The 22761-nt window shown below is 45.2% G+C and overlaps 1 protein-coding gene across 1 annotated transcript in view; it reads left to right on the forward strand.

The window, feature by feature from the left end:
* The window catches only part of IPO4 (importin 4), a 3494625-nt gene that overhangs the window by 1080384 nt on the left and 2391480 nt on the right, over positions 1 to 22761 (forward strand). The window contains exon 6 of the mRNA XM_085624107.1: positions 3627 to 3806. Coding sequence (XP_085480233.1) covers positions 3627 to 3806 — 180 coding nt within the window. The remainder of the gene's footprint in view (positions 1 to 3626; positions 3807 to 22761) is intronic.

Consider the following 22761-nt stretch of genomic DNA (forward strand, 5'->3'; position numbering starts at 1 on the left):
CTTCACTATAAAACCGCCTTACCTTCAATAACCCCACTTTTATGCCTAAAGTACCTTCGGACTTCCATCTCAATGAACCGGTCATTTTAAAGACTTTCTTTCCTAATCCTCAATCCCTGCGCAAAGAGCTTTGCATACTCTTGATGTTAAGAGGTGTCTCAAATTTTATTTACAAAGGACGTCTTCAATTCGGAAATCTGATCAGCTATTTATAGCTTATGGAAAGATGCGTACAGGACAGCCAATATCCAAGCAATCCATTGCTCGTTGGATCTCTGCTGCAATCTGTTTCTGCCATCAGCATGCCGACAGGCCATTACAAGCAACTCCAAGAGCACACTCTTCTAGAGCAATATTTTCTTCTACTGCTCTTTTTGCTGGTGTGCCTTTGCATCAAATTTGCAGAGCTGCTACGTGGTCCAGCAGACACATCTTTATTAAGCACTACTGTCTGGAAGCGGCCAGCAATGCAGATTCATCTGTGGGACAAGCGGTTCTCTGTAATCTTTTTAAATAAGGTGAGCCTCTATTCTTCCCTCCTCCTCTTTGGAATTTATTACGTACAAATCTTATATGATGGTTTATAGTTACACATATATCAATATTTTATAATTTTATATATGTTAATATATCTATATATTCATATATATATATATATATATATATATATATATATATATATATATATAGTTATAGAAATGTATTGCTTTGACTACATATTGCCTCTGATATGCATATGTTTATATCGTGATCAGAATCTCACAAATTTTGTTCTGGATTTACTGCTCTTTACTCTGATTCAGGCATGTGAATCTATGAAAGATACCCCAATACTGGAGAAGAACAATAGTTACTTACCTTTAATCTGTGGTTCTCCGGTATTGGTATCTTTCATAGATTCACATGAAACCCCCTCAGAGGCTCTTCTTTATATTATTTTGTCACTCTAGAACACACTTGTGCTAGAAAATCTGAGAGCCTGAGCCTCTGAGGAGAACATTCTGGAGGGTGCTGACACCTGATTGGCTGTAGTTTGGACTATATATAATGACTTGGACGAGTCATGCAAGTGGAATTTTTTTTTCCTATTACTTCTAGCTTTTTACTGCATGGTTCTAGCCTAGCTATGATAGTTCTATGTTATGTATAATTATTGCTATTTTTATGTACCGTGGGACTCCGACGACGGGGAATGATTCAGGCATGTGAATCTATGAAAGATACCAATACTGGAGAACCACAAATTACAGGTAAGTAACTATTCTTAATGTGTGTGAATCTATGACATGTCAAATATGTAGTATGGAAAATGGAGCAGGCACCCCCTTAGCTTCATTCTCATTGCACCAGCATGGGTTAGGCAGATTTGGTCCTCTCCTGGAGATGTATGTACATTCCCAAGAGAAAGTACCTCTATGCACAGACCTACTCACACAGCCTGATAGTCTGCTACAACATCCCAGTCTCCGTGCACTGAACCTTGCGACTTGGCACCTGAAATCTTAGTGTTGGGAGCCTTCAAGTCCCAGAAGAATGCATATTCTTTTTGTTAAGGAGGCTCATAAGCCCACTATGATAGTTTGAAATAATTTGTTCACTCCTGAGCCAGACTTGGCAAAGCAGCCCTGTACTTACTGTGGCAGCTTAGCTGCAAAATAGACAATACCAGTCTGTATTCAAGGTACCTGCTGTTAAGGTGTTTATGGTAGGTCTTGAGACAATATCCCGAACAGCACCAGTCTCCTTATAGGACAGTAACAGTGTTCTTAACTGTTTGATTATATTTTGGGTTACATATTTGAACAGCCCTGCTCTAGGCTAATACCTCCTATATCAGTAACCCAATAAACAGATCTGTTGCAAGGAAACTTGTATACACCTTAGTCGCAAGCCATTATCAACTGGCTACATAATAATTAAACCATACACCTTCACTCTTTTTGCTTTTTATTTTATTGAAAAAAAAATTCCTTTAAAATAATCTTTCAAAAAACCTTTTTATTGTAACTCGGGTACATTTCATTCAAATTTTCCTTACAATGATAATGTTTTAATCACATTTTAAAACAAAGTACAAGTCCCATGAATATTTCTTAATATTCTGGTATAGTTGCAGCCAACACATGTTTTGCGGCTCACGAACCGCTCCTTCAGAGCTCTTGTGAGGAAAGTAAAGGGAAAAGTAATGAATGGGTTCAAAAAATAAGACTCTTCTAGGTTGGTCTCATAGTTTGTATCAGCGTCTTTCATCCTTGATGAATTGCTGTCATTTTTCTGTGCTAATATGATCTTTCTGCACACAATTCCATTTAATTATACCCTCTCAACGTCGTATTACGATCCTTCAATCTATATCATGGTTTTAAATTGCACCTTTAATCCTCATGACGTGACTCTCAACCTCCCATTCCATTGGTTTCTTGGAATGGGAGGTTAAGAGTCATGTCATGTCATGCAGATTCAAGGATGAAATGTACTGAAATTACAAGTAAAAAGTTTTTTTTAAGAGGATTTTAAAATAAATGTTTTTCAATAAAATAAAAAGCAAAAAAAGTGAAGGTGCATGGTTTAATTAATATGTAGCTAGTTGATAATGACTCCTCGCTGATGTGTATAAATGTTATTAACTAGTCCATGGGGCCAGCTTTTGAGCTGTTGCTCTGTTCTTGTCCACTGCAGTTTGTTGTGAAAAGTGGCCATTTAATTCCACTCACTGTATTAATGGATAGTTAGTGATTTGCCAGCCCTAACAGTGGAGGTGCCTTTCATTCAAGTACAGAACAATTCGGTCGGTCCTAGGGTTTGTTTTCTACATAAAGTCATCACACAGTTTCTTGATTAACAAAACCATTGACTTGCCTTTTTTTCCCTTCCCAACCTTTGTCATTTACAGAAAGCGTCTTACACGCTTTACATGTTAAAAGAACCCTCAATTACTACATAGACTGTATGAAATCCACCACAACACACTGTTCTGATTCACACCACGCCCACTCACCCATATGTTGTAAGCACAATCTAGGGTGGACTCTGTGTCCTGCAACTCTGTACATTTCCAAGAGGGGTCACCAAAACTAAAACCTCTACTTTGAAGAAAAACATCTTGCAACACCCATGTCCAACAGTAGATGGCAGGAGCATGGACATGAGGGGATCCAACGCACTGCAAACCAATTGTAACAGGTAATTAATTCCTTACTTACTATAGGAACTCCTGTATCTTAATTACACCGTTCCTTTAGCAGTCAAATACTCCCTCTTCCATCCTGGCTATAGCTTTTGTTCACTCAGACATAGTGCAAAGGATCAAGATTATAAATAGTTCTTTGGAAGTGATGGACATAGAGGCTAGGTGTTCATATTTTTCTCAGACTTCTTAGTTAAGTGGTCTAGCCTTTTATATAATAGTGCATCTGCTCTCTGGTTCTATCCAATGCCTTTGGTCATTTCATGTGTAAAACTGAAAAGGCTTAAGAATTTGGAGTGCATGAGCTACTACAAGTGAGTACGGTTTCGTTCGTTTTTTTCCCCTTCATTTTCTGTTAAGGCCTAAGATTGAACCCTCTCATGTGAGTCGTCTTGTTGAACTCTGTTGATGCTTTATGTATCTACCTTTTTCCCCCCAGGTTGGTCTTTTGGTTCTAAGCACAGCCTTGGATTTCTGCACCAAGGCATTCCAACCACACTTCCGGGACTTGCTGCGGCTATTCCACCATACTCTGGAAGACACAGAGAATAAACTTGTTCTCTTCTACACTATCCAAGCCATAACAGTCATGGCACAGTACATGGGCAAGGACGAAATGGTGAGACTTTATATTTCTTCATTCCCGCTTACCCCGTCCCAACCTCAATTACCTGTTTTCACCTTGGCATCATATTTTTCTTTCCAGAGCAACTGTGATGTCATTCCCTAGTCCTGAGCCTCGAGCACACCAACTCATGACCTAGACTATTATACATACCCATTTCAGTATTATTGCAGGATCCAGAAATACATGTATCATTGAATTAAGAAAAAAGAAATAATACATTTACTCCTTTTTTTGCCTAGCTAAAGTTATGTATACACAGCTTCCAGTGGTAATTGGCTTGTATCCATTGAGAAACCTCATCCCAGTCGTATTTTCGTCTTGCTAACCAGTCTCTTAGCTTGACAGTAAGTTTCTTTACATAAGGATCACCCCAAACCACACTTCTGAACTTTACAATTGGCTTCATCCTGGTCATGAAAAAATATAACAGATGCTGAACATTCTAATTACTGTCAAAGCTGATTGTAGTGTGTTCATTGCCGACAGCAGCTGATTCTCAGGGGTTTATTGCAGACAGCAACTTTAAAAACCTCATGATTCTGGACTTTTTGTATTCTTGAAGCCAACAAGCAGACCTTAAAACAAAGTAAATAGTCTCTCAATTACTTAAAACAATATATGCTGATTTGTCAAATATAAAGCTATTGGTGTTGCTATCTGAAGGGTAGTCCGACCAAGTGAGCTAAAGAATGATTCAACCCAGATATGTGACTGGGGGTGGGTGTCTGAAAAGTTTCAGCGCTCCGTCCATAATCTCCTTGTGTTTACTCAAATGATAGTACACATATATTGGTTTGATCAAACACTCGTATCTGTGGTGCTTAAAAGTTGGGAGAATCACCCCACTCCCTGAATGTGATCAGAAAATCACCAGTACTAATAGCCTTATCCCAAGCACTCACAATGTTACAGTACATACAATCTAATATCCTATAACGACATTTAAGGGAAATCACAAACCACTCCTTTGTCTTTAATTTTCTTAGGATCCAATTTTTTATTCTTAGCCACAGAGCCAACACGTGTTCTGTCACTATTCTGGATACACCCGCGACTTCGTCAGGTCTCGAAAATACAGATAATAATACCAAATGTAATTTTAACATTCGATTGCAAGAATAGTAACCCCTAATTTAGTGACATTCATGAGAAAATAAATGAAAAGGACTTTTGATTATTTCATAATCTGACTGTACATGGAAACCCATGCACAGTAACAAATTCCTACAATTCAATGTACAATTCCATTGGGTAACTATTACATTATCAGCCTATAGCATTATTAAACGTTGCACTTTTAGTTATTTCCAAGTGCCAACAGCACCTCGAGGATCATATACCACCATCCGGCATTATTGTTCTTTTTACAACAAATTATGTACCCATAATTCATAAATTATAGCTGAGAGGATAAACCACTGTAAAACCAGAAACAACCCTTGCGTGGAATATCAGTAAGCCCTGAGGTCTCCCCCGACCTCAAACACTATATTCCTGTCAGTCTTCAGAGTTTTTTTTTTTTATAGAAAGACCATGAGAAAACCACATGGAAAGGAAATAATTGCACATTAGTGTCTTGTTATTGTTGTAATGTGTTTCGCTGCAATCACATACCTGTCTAATTCACGCCGAACGCATACCTTGTGTCTAGTTTTACTTCCGTCCCGGTCATTCCCTGTGAGATTCCTGAGAAAAAGTTGCCCTTCCGTAAGAGGTTCGAAAGACTCTTGATATAAGAGAAATCCAATACTGCAGTGTAAGCAGTATTAAAGTTAACCGCCCCGTATCCTTGGGTAAAGAATCATGCTGACGTCCATTAGTAAGCCTGTGAATGTAAAATACGAGATTATATTAATACTCTTATCAGATTGTCAAAATGAGTATTCTTACCGTGGGGAGGACTCTCGCTGCGCCTTTTACACGAAAAGTTGAATGCATTCCAACGCTAGCGTCTGCTAAGGGCGCCATAAGCCCCATGTGTTACTCAACATAGACAACATTTTCATGGCTGCCATGGAACTACCTTTTGTTGGGTGCCATCTTAGACTAGTGTGTAGCGGTGTATAACTGAATAATGTAACTAGGATGGGTTCCACGATCACAGATATAATGTCAATCAGTTACCTCGATGTTGAGATAATGCTGTTGGGTAAAGAGACAGATCACCTTTAAATTCAATATGCAACGGTCATACCCATTTGAGGGTATCCTTATTTACATGCACGTTATAAATACAGGTTCATATATCTGTTTCGTAATGGGAGATGTACCATCATTATGATGACTGTTTGAAAACAAATTATACATAAACGCTCCACATTGTTGTTTGTTCATCACATCTAGGGGCATTCAGGTAAATATAACATATTCAGCTGTTTCATGACTAACCAGTGATCGCCTACTAAAATTTAAAAACAAATAACATGCACACCTATACCACATTGCTACTCATTCATCCATACCTATTTGAGGGTGATCCTTATTTACATGCATGTTATAAATATAGGTTCATATTGCATCTATTTCGGAATGTGAGATGTACCATCATGACAACCTTGTTTGAAAGCATAATATGCATAACCACTCCACATTGTTGTTAATCACATCTGGGGGCATTCATGTAAATATGACATAATCATCTGTTTCATGACTTACCAGTGTTGTCCTACTAAAAATTAAAACGAAAGAACTCAACATGCACACCCATGCTACATTACTACTTAGTCTTCCATGTTCAAGAGCATTCTTATGACCATGTTCTAGTAGTATTCCCATTGTTGATCAGAATTCCTTATGTGATATAGGTGTTCACACTCTGTGTCCTTTACTGACCAGCAACCCCTTAAGAAGTATTGAAGTTTGTGATCTGTGTTCTGACCATTTTCTACACTTTGCAGGTGTAAAACCACATCGCCTCCCTCCTACGTAGTGCGGAGTGGAAGCACAGCTGCGTGCCCAATACAAGTCAATGGGAAAGTTGCAGTTGCAGCTTTCAAGAAGGACCCTTCCCCCTGGACCCTGAAGAAACCCCATGGAAGACAGAAGGTTGGAGAGTCACCCCACCCATGGATACCCAAAGGAACCAGGATACCTACACCGGGGAAGCCGGGTGCATAGGTGTGAAGTCACTTGGGAAACTGCCATAGAACACAATGGAGGACTTAGGAAAAGATGCCGCTTGTGAAGACTGTGAAGAGTCCAGTGGAATCCAAGGGTGGATTCTTGAATTGAAGAACCGGTAAGCAGAGGGGACATAGTCTATGCCACTCGGAGGTGACCAGGAGGCACGGAAGAGCAATGACCACCGATGTTGGATGGTTCGGAAGTGTTGAAAGTGACCTTGTTGCTGCAGCTGTGAGGACCAGGCAACGCTGAGGAAGACCAGGAGCCATGCACGAGCTGTCCCACGTCGGAAGTAGAGAACCAGGGGGTTGGAGTCTGGCGAAAGCACCAAAAAGCCTTGGCAGCTGCAACAGACGTGGAAAGCAAAGAAGGAGCAACATTGGGACCAGCAAGGTCCAAAGGACTCACCACAAGCAGGGGAGTCAAAGCAGGACCAGAGCAAACTTGGGAGTCCACTGAAGCAGAAGATAACCCTCAAGAGGACCCACAGGCTGATGGCACATGAGTCGCAAGAGGACCTCATCTAAGTCGTTCAGGCGTATCCCATAATCATAAGACGAACAAGAAGTTGAAGAGGTCTTCGACTACGCCCGTCCGTCTAAGTCATCCGATGAGATGAGGGAATGTCTGCATTTGATGCCTAGCTCAGCAGTTAAGCCTGTGCCAGGGCTGTCTCTGCACCCCCCCGAGGTTCTTGGAGCAGGAGCGACCCCAGTCCAACTTTCTGAGTTTTATGAAGGCATCCACTTCATATTTGGGTTGGCTGTCCTCTTTAGGGCACCCTCTGGCTCTGCGGGTTCGAGAGGGACCCCTTACTGCTGTTCAACTAGCAGGCCCCCTCCGGACACTAGTCAGGCCCTTGGATCCATGGATAAATCCGGACCAATGCCGATTGAGCCACCTTGAACTATCCCGACCAATTACGGACTTAACCGGGGCCCACTGGTGTCGCAGCCCTCATGCTCAGCCCTGACTCAGACCCGGCGCCGGATAGGCATCATCTGACGCAGACTCTGGCACTGCCAGGAGGCATTCTGTCCAGGCCGAAGCCTTTGCCCTATTCCTATAGGCAGACTAACCTTGCCCAGTTGAGTCTTCATTTTCTAAGTGGAAATATCTAGTGAGTCCATCTGCGTTGGCACTGTTACTCCCAGGTCTATGTTCCATAGAAAAGTCCGTCCCCTGTAGGGAAATGGACCCCCTCAAACGTTTGGGAATTTCACCCTTCATCGGTTTAAGCCATAAGAGGGTCTTCTGGTCTGTCTGAACAATGAAGTGAGCACCAAACAGGTATGGCCTCAACTTCTTCAAGGTACAGACCACAGCAAAGGCCTCCCTCTCAATAGCTGACCAACATTTCTCTCTGGGGTTCAAACGTCTGCTTATTAAAGCTACTGGTTGGTCCTGGCCCTCTGCATTAAGTTGTTGCAAAACAGCTCCTACCCCTATCTCAGAGGCATCTGTCTGGACAATTAAGGTTTTGGAGTAATCAGGACTTTGTAGAATGGGAGCAGTGCGCATGGCCTGCTTCAGGCCATCAAATGCCTTTTGACAGTTAACTGAACCTTCTTAGGCATTACGACCCTTAATAAAGGCACAGGCAGACACAGCTCACACACCAGAAGCACATGTTTACAGGTGCATTGTGCGATACAGATGATCATCACGGACTGAATTAATAAGCCTGTAACATCTGAAACATGATACAGATATGTAACAATTACGCATAAGGTCCAATGTCAATATAAAACTGCTCACTGAAACATCACAAGTATATAGATGTATGTAATTTCAAAACACAAAGTTATGTTTCATTGTAACTGTCAAAACACAATAAACACATTTAAACAAAAATAAAAAACTGAACTTTCTTAGGCATCCTTTTGGAAGTGAGATCATTATGGGGAGTCACATTGGATCCATAGCCCTTAACAAACCTCATGTAGTACCCAGTCGGGCCCAAAAAAGCTCTGACCTGAGGCTGGGTTGTGGGAACAACCCAGTCCATTATGGTCTGGATTTTGCTCTCAAATAGTTGATCTTGGCCTCCACCTACTAGGTGGCCCAAGTATACAACTGTGCTCTGTCCTATCTGGCACATTGTGGCCTTGATAGTGAGGACGTCTTTTTGTAGGGACCAGGTGATCCTCCCACGTGGAACTAAATACAGCACTATCAAATCTAGATATGCTGCACTATAGGTTTCCAGACCTGAGAGATCTTTTTTCACCAACCTCTGAAATGTAGCTGGTGCATTTTTCAAACCGAAAGGCATAACAATATATTGATAATGCCAACTAGCGGTTGAAAATGCTGTATTTGGATTGGCTTCCTCAGGGAGTCTGATTTGCCAATAGCAAGCAGTCAGGTCAAATGTACTAAGATACTTGGCTGAGGCCAGTGTCAGTCGGCTCATCTACCCTAGGAATTGGGTGGGCATCAGTCCTAGTGACTGTATTGAGGCCTCTGTAGTCTACACAAAACCCCATCTCTCTCTCTCTTACCATCTTAGGTGTGAGGCTTTGGCACAAGGACTAGTGGACTAGCCCAAGGGCTATCAGAAGGCTCCAAAACTACGTCTATCTTAACTGAGCTTTCGCCACATAGGAGGTTTTTGGAAGTGACGGATACACTACAAGCGCTCTTTTTTTCTGAAAATAGAAACAGACACATTGAGAAAATTCTGGCCCTGAGAAGTCCTTAGGAACGAAACGCGTTGGTTACTGTTGTTTCCTTTTAAAGGAGATTTTGAATTAAGAGAACATATACAAAGACCTGTTGACTGGATCTGAAATTTTGTCATTTACAATATGTTCTATTACTGAGTGGAGTGCCGGATTTCTTTGTTTGTTTAAAATTATTTTGTGGAGTTTTCCATAGGGGGCATAGGGGTATTGCGCCTCAGGTCCTTGGCACCCAGAAGAAGAATTACCTTAACCCAATTAGTGGATAGGTGCGCTCACTGATGCCCCATACCCTTTGTGCCTTGTGTTAACAAAGGTTGTTGTCTGTATGTGCCTTGCTTGGGCACTGCTGCTTGGGGGCAGTTTATTCTTGAGGCCTCAAGGAGGCAAGGGGACCTCATCTCCACACCAGCATTGTACCAAGAGGCACCTTTGCAAAGTAGTGGAGAAAGGGGGCATGGTCGCTGACCTCTCAGCAATCCCACTGTGTGAGGCTTGCTAGAGGTAACAGGAGGTCATGTTGTCCCCTAAGGCCCCTCAGCAGGCAAGGGGACTTCATCCTCCAACCAGCTGCATGCCAGGAGGCGCATTTGCAGAGTGGTGGAGAAAGGGGGAACGCCTCCAGCGAATTGTCACCTTTTTTCCACTGTTTTTGTAGGAAGGGGGGGGGGGGCTGCATGTCCTTCCTTCTTGGGCCATTTTCGGACCCGGGGACCGCATCCCCTGGGGCCTGGCCTCTAGGCTGGGTGCCCTGGCTCCAACCCAGGCAACCAACTGCCAATGTTGGGGACTGCGGGGGACCCTGCCGGCTCCAGGTCTCCTGCGGAAGCTGGCATTGCTCAGGGAGCTGCTAGGGCAGCTCCCTGGATCCTAGAGCAATGTCTGTTTCCCTGCACGCTTTACAGCGAGCAGAGAAACAGACATGCTCTGCGTTCAGCAAGCGAGAACAGTTTTACTCTTGTTTGCTTAAAGCAGAGAGTTTGCTATGGCAGGAGCATTGTTCTTGCCATGCCATAGCAAACTGCAATGTCCAGGGGGTGGGCAACCCAGTAATTGTTGGAGCCGGTCCAGGGGGGAGGGAGGGGGCTGTGAGGCCCTTTCCTTTAAGTCAGCCCTTGGGAGGTGGTGATCCCTGGGGCAGCCGAGTACCTCCCCCCCCCCCCCCCCCCCCCCAATGCATTTGCATAGAACAGTGCCCCGGGGAGGTGGCGGTACCCGGGGAAGTGGGGATGCCGCTCAGCTCCCCTGTATATAATTACGTTACTGCTGGGGAGGTGGCAGGCCCCGGGGCTGCAGAGGAGGCCATATGGCCTCCCCTGCATTATTTTATATTTAATTCGTGCCCTGGGGAAATGTGGGGTAAATGGGGTTTTGTTTTTAACCAAAATTTGAGGTTTGCAGATTATTCTGGGTAAGAAAACGTTTGGGACCCATGCAAGCCACACCTCCCTGAACTTCCCTGGTTGTCTAGTTTTCAAAAATGTCTGGGTTTGGTAGGCTTCCCTAGATGGCCGCTGAGCCCGGGACCAAAAATGCATGTAGTTCCTTTCCAAAACCAGGTTGTTTGTGAAAGATAATTTTGATGCCTCCACAATATGTTTTGAGCCCTTCCCTGTTGCGGGCACTAGGCCTTCCCAGACAAGTGAGGTCCATTCTTTTCGGAAGACTTGGGGTAATGCTGGGTGGATGAAGTTTGTGGCTCCCCTCAGATTCCAGAGCTTCCCATCACAGAGATATAAGGAAAATGTTTTTTAGACATATTTTGAGGTTTGCGAGTAATTATGGGTATCAGAACCTGGGGAGAGCCACACAAGTCGCCCCATCCTAGATTCCCGTGGGTGTTTAGTTAAAACATTTTTTTTACAGGTTTGCCAGGTTTCCCTAGGTGCCGGCTGAGCTAGTGCCCAAAGTCACTCAAAATCCTCTGCAAGGCACATAACAAAAAAAAGGTATGTTTTCAGTGGAAAAATGTGATGTGTCCACGTTGCGTTTTGGGCGGTGTCCTGTTGCGGACACTAAGCCTACGCACGCAAGTGAGGTACCATTTTTATTGGGAGACTTGGGGGTACACAGATTAGTAGAACACATGTTCTTGCCAATTGTCTTTCTCTGCATTTCGACCTTCCAAATGTAAGACCGTGTGTAAAGAATTCATTTTGAAAAATACCCTCTAATGCAAATGCTAGTATGGGTACCCACAAATTCAGAGATGTGCAAACAACCATGGCTTCTAAACTCCAAATCTTGTTCCCAATACATAAGTTTCCTTGATGCCTATTTTTCACTCGTTAATATGTTACCAAATGAATTGCTGTATACATGGTACACAATAAAAAACTATTGCAAGCTGCAGCTCAGTTTTTGGCTCCGTGTACCTCAGGTCCTTGGTGAACCTACAAGCCTTATATATCCCCACAACCAGAAGGGTCCAGCTGACAGAACGGTATATTGCTTTAAAAAATCTACCATAGTTTGAAGTTAAAGGTGGAAACTTGGTTACAAATGGCTTTTTTTTTATATAACTAAATGTCAGTATTTTTTTTTAATTTCAACTGTTATTTTCTGAAAGAAACCCTTGAAGGATCCACACAAGTGACCCCTTTCTGAATTTTGTGTACTTTTCAGAAATGTGTAGCTTTCCGGGATCAATTATTGATTCTATACCCATTTCTATCAATTGCTGGAAAAAGGTTGAAAACACAAAAAATAGGAAAAATAGCCTGTGTCTCAGTAAAACGCCAAAATTATGTTTTCTGACGAAAGACTGCCTGTTCATGAAAGCTGGGAAGTTGGTAATTTTAGCACCGCAAACAATTCGTTGATACCATTTGCAGTAAAAAAAAAAACCAGACTCTTTCTTCTGCAGCACTTTTCTCATAAACCCCAAAAGTTGCTTGTGTTTTGGCTAATTTGTCAGTCCCCTCCAGGGGAATTCCCAAACCTTGGGTGTACCTTTAGAATCTTCAGGATTTTAAAAAAGAAGTATGCAAATATGACGTGAATACCTTATGTGGACAAAAAGGTATTGGGCCTAAGAGCAAACTACGCCAAATAGCCAAAAAGGCTTAGCATGGAGGGGAGGGGGAGAGAAGACCTAGTAGCGAAGGAGTTAAAACACCATCCAATCACAAACTATCATTAATAAAAAATTAATTCAGTAAATCTTTCACAAACCTTTATTAAAAGGGAATATGAGACATTGTTATCCAATAGGCTGCCATTCAAAGAATAGTAAAGACAATTTGCCCGGTGCCTTTAAGAACTGTAGTACCTGCTGTATCCCATCATACCTCAGACTTACATTGGCATCAAGATCACAGTCGATAACTATGGTACATCATACGTCGAAGAAGTAGGGATCGACATTGAGGCCAGTGAAGAAGATACTGTTGACATAAAACAAAAAGCCTTCGGCGTCGCACACAGTAGATAAACTTCCGTCAACATTAATCCATTTGATGCAACACACAGTGGAAAGACAACCGTTGACGCCAAGAGAAGTGCACCCTTTACCCAAAAAACATTTCTCCGCCCTGGCTGCAAAGCCTTCATCATTGACCTGTGCCCCATACATGAGACTCTGAATATTCTGATGAATACATCTGCCTGTGGATTCCTCACCTTTTGAATTGGCCCAATGCGCAGCATTCCACCGAAACTTTTCTCCTCAGCTCTCACACATCGACGAGGACGTCACAATGGAATGGCTCCACCCGTGACTGTGTGATGTCATCGGACCCATAAGAAGACCTCGTTGGCTTGCTGACATCGGTTCCCTTTTTTCTGCACCGTCGACGCTTTTATGGAGGGTCAACAGCAGTAATCTTCAATTAAAGGCTTTATTCAAGTATAGGAAGAGTAACCCCCGAACAAAACATATCATGTTAACATGTAAATAGGACATAACAAACGTGTAACTGTTTTGTGAGATGCTGGCTCGGTATATTGTGTACACTTATGTAAGTGGGCACCTTGCACCAATCCATTCAACACTCTTGGTGATTTTAGTGGTCTTAGACAACCCTAGAAAGCTCTCTTAAGTGGTAGCTGTGGAGAGCAGCCTTCAGGCTTAGTCCAGAAGGAGTGTAAAGCAGCTTGTTTTATCAGAACATAATCGTATAGATTAAGTGAAAAAGAACCACACAGTGCATTTATAAAAATATGTATTTATTATAGGACACTCACCAACACAAACAGATCTCTCCTAGCCGGAGATATTACACAATGCACATAATACTTTTCAATAGAAATAGGCAAGTAGCACATAATACACAATGGTCACCAGGAGGCCGTGTGCAGAGTGGGAACACAACCGCCAGATCAATGCAAGTCAATGAGTAAGTCGTGGGTGCAATTTTAAAGGACCCTTCTCACTGGACCCTAAAGACCCCGTGGAAGACAGAAGGTTGGAGAGCCATCCCACCCGTGGATACCCTAGGAACCAGGATACCTACACCAGGGAAGCCAGGTACAAAGGTGTGAAGTGGCATCGGAATCCGTCGTCTAATCCAGTGGAGGACTTCAGGAAGCTGCAGGGTAAGGTGTGAAGTGTCCGGACCCTAAAGGTGGATTCAATTTTAGAAGTACCTGCAAGCAGAGGGGATAGAGTCTATGCCACTCAGGAGTGACCACGGAAGATGAATGCCCACCCATGTCGAGTGCTGCCGGAGAGATGGCTGTGACCTTGGAGCTGCAGCTGTGAGGACCAGGCGATGCAGTGGAAGACCAGGAGCCGTTCACAAGCTGTCCCATGTTGGATGTCGAGAGTTGAGGGGTCGGTGTCCGTTGGCAGCACCAACAAGCCTTGGCAACTGCAAACAACGTGGAAGGAGAAGAATGGTGCAGTGTTAGGACCAACAAAGGTGCAGGTGACTCACCATAAGCTGGGGAGTCAGGGCAGGCCCGAGCAATCAGAGGAGCCAAAAGGATTCAAAGATGACCCTCAAGAGTACCCACAGACCGGTGGCACTGGAGTTAGAAGAAGATCTAGAGCAGTTCACCAAAGATGCAGGCCCACGGTGCAAGTGATGTGGTGAGAACGACGATCTTGGTTACTGGAGATGCTGGAGGTTGGGGCTACTTGGAGCCCGAAGATCTTGGTGGAAGGAAGCCAACAAGCCTTTGCAACTACAAGTCGAAGTGCTGCACAGGGGTTCGGTTCCTGCGGCTCCGACAAGGGATACTGGCCTCAAACTTGGTGAGAGGACAGGGCAGGCTTGGAGGGATGTGAAGAACCTCCACCTGTGTTGCTGTGCCTTTCGGAGTCCGTGGGAGCTCAAGATTAGCAGTCCGGTCAGCTTAGGTCCTGTGCCTGCACATGCAGGGAAGTGACTCCTTCACTTCAAGGGAGATTCCTTCAGGTGTCTTGGATGCCCACAGGCCTTTGAAGGTTTCTGTATGGTGCTCAGGCACGGACGTTGCAGCAGACTAGCAGGGCGACGAGATCAGGAGCAGCAGGAGTCTTCCCAGTTGCAGCCTTGATTCCCAGAGCGAAGTCCAAAGTGCCCAACTTCAGGTAAGTCCTTAAGTATGCTAAGGAAAGGGCTGGGACGATTCAGAGTTTCCTCCCAGGGGAGGGGTCAGACAGTGGGGAAGATACTCCCCATGTCCTTTGTCCAGTTTCGCACCCGAGTGGGAGCCACCGGCTCCCTGAGCTGGTTTGAATTGGACTGTGCAAGGAAGGCACCAAATGTGCCCTTCAAGCTGACTGAGTGGCGCTAGCAAGCGCTTTCACCCCACCCGTCCCCAATACACTAATCCCTGTCTGGGATGTGACCGGATACCTATTCTGCATTTCCATGCTCAAGCTTGGCTCAGCAGCAGGAGGGCAGAATCGAGTCTCTAGTAGGCAGCAGCCATGTTGTGCTGTCCGGCTCTAGAAGGCTGATACATGGAGCACTGAGGGCCTTCTGGAGGAGCTTTACAGTGCATGGAATCATACCCCCACACCGTACATGCTGGATACCAAACATGAGGATTCGTTACAGCCTGTTTCAAGATGGTCATCGCGTAATGACGTAGTGCCCCTCTATATGTTATATGGCTGTCTCACAACCTGGGAGAATGGACTCCGTAGGCTGTTTGGGTGTCCTTCTCATGCCAGGGCACCCTCACACTTAGTACCGAGCACCCTGCCTTCAGAATTGAAAGGCCTGCCTTAGGGGTGACTTATAGGTTGTAAGTGCAGTGACCTTAGATATAGGGAAACCTATATGGTTCGTAAGTGGTGCAAGCACCAGCTTACACAGGCTGCCATAGCAGGCCTGTAGTTACAAATTGAGTAGTCTCCCATGGGTGGCATAATACGTGCTGCAGCCCATGGGGACCCCTGGTGTATCTATGCCCTGGGTACCTTATTACCATATACTAGGAACTGATAAGTGTACACCAGTGTCCAATCTGGGATGTACCCAAGTACTTACCATACCAATTCAGGGGAGAAAGCACAGAGGCTGGAGTCCCGATTAGCAGTATCCCAGTCAAACTAGTCAGAAACAGCATTACATCAAGCTAAAAGTGGGGGTATCCATAAAAGCAGATTCTATTTTCCTACAGGTTTGTTCTCAGGCTCTCCATTTGTGGGAGTTAATTTGTTGCAGATGGTTGTGACTTTGTAGCCATTGAGGATTGCTACTCTAAGAAAATCAGGTTTCAAGCCATTCAAAGAATGTTGGGGGCCAGATGTCCATCCCTGACCCCCCCATGAAGAATGTTTATTGTGTCTTTCATCAGACCACAACAGGACGCGCACTGAGTGCAAGCACAGGAATCCTGAAGCACTGAAAAAGAGGGAGGCCAAATTATTCATGGCCAAGGCCAAGAAGTAGAAAGGGGGTCTCAGGAGTTCAGGGACCTGTTCGAAGTCGCCGACTCCACATACTTCGAGGTCGTCAAAGTAACAAGAAAAAGTGGCACCATGGTTCTCTGCGTCGCTCATCAAAGGATGTGACTCAGAAGTCAGTGTCTTTGTGTCCCAGACGTCATCGAAGGGATGAGATCTCTGGCTCCTTCACCTGAGGGGACTCCGGCCCCGTCTACGGCTCCGACAGCAGTTACTCCACTGGCTCCGAGAAATGCAATGCTCCACCGTTAACCAATCCACCTCTGGCTCCCGGGTCTCTGGTGCCGCAGCCAGAGCTGAATTTAGTGCCTCCCCGAGCGGTTTCAGAGCCTGTAGTACCGGATCTGATGTATCCTGCTTTCCCGACTCCTGGTCCGGATCTGTCCCATTTTTTTAATGCAATGTTGAGCTTGTTCGCCAGAGCAGGAAACACTACTGGTGCGCCTGTTGGCCCCATGGGTCCATTGGCATATTCCCTGGGAGGTGTCCCACCTGACTTTCCTCAGGCACCTCTCATGTCTTTCATGCTGTGGCTCCAAGAAGTTGTCCTTTTCCAACGCCGAGATTTTCAACACCATTGCAATCTTTGAAGGGGCGGGTGCCACTGGATGGTTTGTCCCCGTCGACCAATTCGACCGGTGTTGTCTACTGTTCGTGTAGACGTCTCTTCAACGCTGATCCCGAAGTCACCGGCGCTGCTGATGCCTGTTCTGAGTATGAGGTCTCGGAGAGAGGCACAAAGACTATTGGTGGGAGAAGATTATCAGGAGGAGCATGGAGAGGCTGAGGAAGGCGGATTGTGGGTACTGACCTGGATTTTGAAGGTTTACAGGAGGCTAGTGGCTTGGATACATCTCCTGAATGGGAGATTTCATCTCCAAAGGGTCTGCTGACATAGGAGGTGACCACTTATCACACTGTGGTCAGGAAGGCTGCAGATCTCTTGGAGTTGCCTCTTCCTTTAGTGAAATTAAAGTCTAATATCCTGACAGAGGTGCTCCCTTCTACTTCCTCTATTTCGGAGCCTTTAATTCTCTTTAATGAGGCTTTGACAGAGCCTATTCTCCATGTCTGGCAGAAGCCGATGTCCGCTCTAGCGGTATCCAGGACCGTGGCAAGGAGGTACAATGAGGATCCTGCTTTTCTGTCCGCCCATCCTTTGCCTGAAAGCTTGGTCGTCCAGGCTTCATTCTCCTTGAGGCAGTCTGCAGGTTCCTTTGCATCTATGCCTGCAGATAGTCAAAACGCATGGAACAATCAGAAAAAGGGTGTTCTCATCGGGGCGTGTGCCTCTCAAGTCAACGAATGCCACATGCCTTTTGGGTCGCAACATCCACGCCCTCATGGACTCTGCCAGGGAGGTGGTCCCGAAATTGCCAAATGAGGTGCAAGGGCATTTCTCAGAGGTGCTGTTGGATGCCCAAGCTGCTGCCTGCCAGGTGATAGTCTGATCTGGACACTGCTTATTCTGTAGCCATGGCAATTAGATTGTCTGTGGCTACTAGGAGGCATGCTTAATTGCGTGGTTCAGGGTTCTCTCCTGACGTCTAAGCTACTTTACGGGATCTGACATTCGATGGATTTCACTTGTTTGGGTCTAGAGTGGATTTGGCGCTGCAGCGCTTTAAAGACCGTAAAGCCACAGCAAGGCCATTGGGATGTTAGTATCAGCCCAGGAGCTTTGGACAGTTCCACAAGTTTTGTGGCTTTGGCAGGAACTTGTCCTTTTGTACCAGGCAACAGCCGCAGCAACAGCAGGCAAATCCCTTGTACAGATCCTATAGGGGAAAGAACAGATGCAGTCTGCGGAGTACTGCTTGTCAACAGGTCTCCCCCCTCCTTCTCTTCAGCCCCTCCAACTGGTGCAGCAGGGAAGCAGCTCTATCTCCACCATTCTAGAGCATACTCATACAGTGGAAGGATGGGTGTCCCATTTTCTGCAACATTGATAATCTGTCAATACAGATCTCTGGGTGTTGAACATAGTAGAGATTCGGTATGCCCTACCCTTCCAAGAGTACCCCCCCCCCCCCTCCTTTGCCTACCCATCAGGACTTGTGCTCGTAAGAGCACCTTCTGCTTCTCCAGCAGGTGGTTCTGTCATTGTTGCAAAAAGCTGCGCTTGAGGTGGTTCCAGAGCAGGTAAGGGGTCAAGTATGCTACTCCTGGTACTTCCTGATTCTCAAAAATGACGGCCGTTTGAGGATTTTGAATTTTTACCTCAAACAGGAGAAATTCAAAATGTTGACTGTGGCTCATGTTCTCTTTGCGCTGCAGAAGGAAGACTGGATGGTGGTGTTTGATTTACAGGATACGTATTTTCACATACCCATCCTGGAGTCGCATCGGAAGTATCTCCGTTTTACGGTTGGGTCTCAACACTACCAGTTTGCGGCCCTTCCGTTCGGCCTTACTTCCGCTCCTTGGATCTTCACAAAGGGGATGGCTGTGCTTGCAGCACATCTCAGAAGCTCGAGCATTCCTGTTTTCCCCTATCTGGATGACTGGCTGCTCAAAGCGAACTCACCAGAGATCCTGTTGTATCATTTGCAAGTAACAACACAACTGTTCGACTTGGGGTTTTCGATAAATGTACCCAAATCTCACCTGATGCCCTCTCAGCGCAACCTGTCCAGAAGGGCTGTACTGGACACTACTGTATGTCATGCCTTCCTGACTCTATAGAGGATTCAAGACATCCAATCTATGATTTCACTTTTTCAGAATGGAGCGGCTGTTCCAGTCCTGAAGGTCTTGCGCCTGCTCGGTCTGTTCGCTTCCTGCATACTGTTGGTCAACCATGCACGATGGCATAAAAGGCCCCTCCAGTGGTGCCTTCGCAGACAGTGGTTTCATCACAATGGAGATCTCAAAGAGGTGATAAGAATCTCCAGAGAGACTGCAGTGGAGCTGTAATGGTGGAGTGTTCCAGGCAACCTGTCTCAAGGGAAGCCATTCCAACATTATTTTCCGGTGGCCATAGTGGTAACGGATGCCTTCACTCTAGGGTGGGGAGCCCATCTGGCGGATCTGGAGGTCAAAGGTCTTTGGTTCCCAGAGGAAAGATTGTTTCACATCATTCTACTGAAATTGCAGGTGATACGTTTAGCTTTCAAGGCCTTCCTTACCTCCATTCGCGGTCAGTCTGTTCAGGTCCTAACGGACAACAATAACGCAATGTGGTACATCAACAAACTGGGAGGAGTAGGGTCATATCTTCTTTGCAGAGAAGCTCTGAGACTCTGGTCGTTGGCTCAGAACCATCAGATTTGCATGATCGCGAATCATCTGGCCGGAGAACTTGATGTGCCTGTGGTGAGTCTCACTCTGCAGTATTCGGCCGATCACGAGTGGCATTTCCATCTGTAGGTGGTCCTTCACATTTTTGGGATGTGGGGGTTTCCTCAGTTGGGCCGGTTTGCCACTTCTTAGATCGTGCTCTGCCTGTCGTTCTGCAGTCTCTAGTGTCTGATACAGGGAGTATTGGGGACACGTTTGTTAGATTGGAGCTCACAGCTTCTTTACCCGTTTCCTCCCATGCCCTTGATTCCTCGAGTTGAGCAAGATTCGCCAAGATGGGGCCCAAGTCATATTGATCACCACGGATTGGCCTCAAAGGGTGTGGTGTACAGGCCTGCTTTACCTCTCATTACACCCTCCTCCCCCTCTCACTGCAGACTTCCTCTCGCAGTCACAGGGGCAGGCTCTACATCCCCCACCTCCAGAGCCTGCACCTTCATGCCTGGAGAACGTACGGGGAAACCTGAGTTCTTTCTCACTCGCACCGGTTGTGGTGGATGTTATATTATCAGCAAGGAGACACTCCGCCAAATCTGTCTATTCAAGTAGTTGGGCCAAGATTGTTAGATGGTGTGGAGAGTGATCGATTGATCCTTTGCAGGCCCATTTGTTTGATGTTCTGAGTTTCTCTCTTTCCCTGGCTCAACAGCGTTGTGCAGTAGCTACTATTAAGAGCTACTTGTCTGCCTTGTCGGCTTTTCTCTGTTTACCAGATCAACCCTAGTCGTTTAAATCTCCCATTGTTATGAGTTTCATTAAAGGTCTCACTAATAGGTTTCCTCCCACTCCTTTTATCATGACTCAGTTTGATTTTAATTTGGCTCTCGCTTTCTTGATTGGTTCACCCTTTGAACCATTACATAGTTGTCCCTTAAGGTTCCAAGCTTTGAAAACAATATTTTTGGTTGCAATCACTTCCGCTTGGAGGATGTGTGAGTTGCAGGCTCTTAGCTGAAGTCTCCTTTTTAAATCATTCCATGCGGATAAGATGGTTCTTAGGCCCAGAGTTGCTTTCCTGCCTAAGGTGGTCACTCCTTTCCACTTAGGGCTGTCCATCACCTTATCCACTTTCTACCCGCCTCTCACCCTTTGAAGGAGGAGGAGGAGAGACTTCATCGCCTGGGCCCCAAGAGGGCGGTCAGCTTCTACTTGAATAGAACCAAGGACTTCCGGTTGGATGATCAACTCTTGATCAGATATGTGGGCAAGATGAAGAGCAAGGCTATCCACAAAAGAACGCTATCCAGGTGGATCATCCTCTGTATCAAGATCTGCTATGCTGTGGCCAAGAAGGAGCCTTGTGAAGGTATTCAAGCTCACTCGACCGGAGCAAAGTAGTCTTCTACGGCTTTAGCTACAGGTGTCCCTGTGGTAGACATCTGCAAGGCCGCAACTTGGGCATCCCTCCACACTTCTGCAAAGCCCTATTGCTTGGATTCAGAGGTGAGGAGGGATGACCATTTTGCACTTTGCTGCAGGATTTTTTGGTATAGGCAGGCAGGCACCCTCTGCCTGGGGTGGGATTGCTTGGGGATTCAATTCAAAAGGTGAGGAATCCACAGGCAGATGTATCCATAAGAACAAGTTACTTACCTTCGGTAGCGCTTTTTCTGGTGGATACAGTATCTGCCTGTGGATTCTAACTGACCCTGTCTGCTTATACTGAAAAATAATCAATGTAGCCTGTCTGCTTATACTGAAAAATAATTAATGTATATCGTATGTGATTTATTGTTAGAATTGTGATGCTTTGCACGAGGAAAGGTCTATGATTAAGAATTTCCAGTTTTGGCTTTGTTTGTATACTGTGTATACTTGTGAAAATGTTGTCAACTCACACTTTCGCCTCCAAGGCTCGGAAAAAGTGGGTGGAACGGATGTCAGCACGCCGATGAGGTCTTCTTACGGCTCTGATGACGTCACCCGGAGTCGCATGCGAAGCCGTTCCATTGTGACACCTCGTCGACGTGGGAGAGCTGAGGAAAAACGTTTTGGTGGAATGCTGCTTATTGGCATAATTCAAAAGGAGAGGAATCCACATTTTGGTCTGCGACTTCTCGCTCGTCAATCAGATTACTCCCCTAACCTAACAACCACCTCCTGCAAGAGTGTCACCTGCGGATGATCTCATTATCTACAATAATGTTTTAATAAGAGTGGCAACAAAATGTTTAAACTTTTATCCATACGACCACCACCTCTTCTTCTGTGATCTTTGACACCGTGCATCACAGAACAGTTGAGGACCACTACTTCCTCTGTTTCTTGGTGTTTTGGAGTCAGCTATTCAATTATTACTAACAGCAGCATCAGTGAAGCCTGCTCCATCTCAACTTTCCAAGAAAAATAAACCTCCTAACCAGGACACATTATTTCTTAGAGGGAATCCTCCTCATGATTCAGACATTGTAGCAGCAACAAGAAAATCACACAATCATGCTTTGTCCTCTTCCGTTCCACAAGATAAGGAAAGCAAGTAGATAGACGCTATTGGCAAAAGGATGTGTGGATCATCAGCATCAACCATGAGAGTGGCAAGTGATTCTGCTTTGTTGTGGAGGTACGATAGGTCCTGGGATTCACTTAAAAGGTTTTTTTTTTTAACAACTTCATTCAGCATTTTGTAGAAAAACATGACACATTGCAGCATGAGTGCGAGTATCGGATGAGACATTGGTTTGGGAGGTTTCAGTACTTGGCACATCTCAAATTCTCATAAGAGAATGTAGCTGAGGAAGAACGCCCTCTCTCAAATGGGTACAGCAGCTGTCTTGCCACTCCCACCTCTTGGATCACAGTAAACTCAAGTAGAAACACAAATCCCTTAATAAAGACATATTCAAATGTAGGTGGGATCAGGGTGAGTCGCTCACCTGTTCTGAAGGGGACTGTAGCCAAATGTCGGAGGCCCTCAGTGTTTTAGACAAAATGAGGTGTAGGCCCATCCTATACCTGTTGGATGAAGGGACTTAGGAGGTTTACAGAGAAACTTCCAAAG

Source organism: Triturus cristatus, chromosome 1_1 (genome assembly GCF_964204655.1).
Source record: "Triturus cristatus chromosome 1_1, aTriCri1.1, whole genome shotgun sequence".
NCBI lineage: Eukaryota > Metazoa > Chordata > Amphibia > Caudata > Salamandridae > Triturus > Triturus cristatus.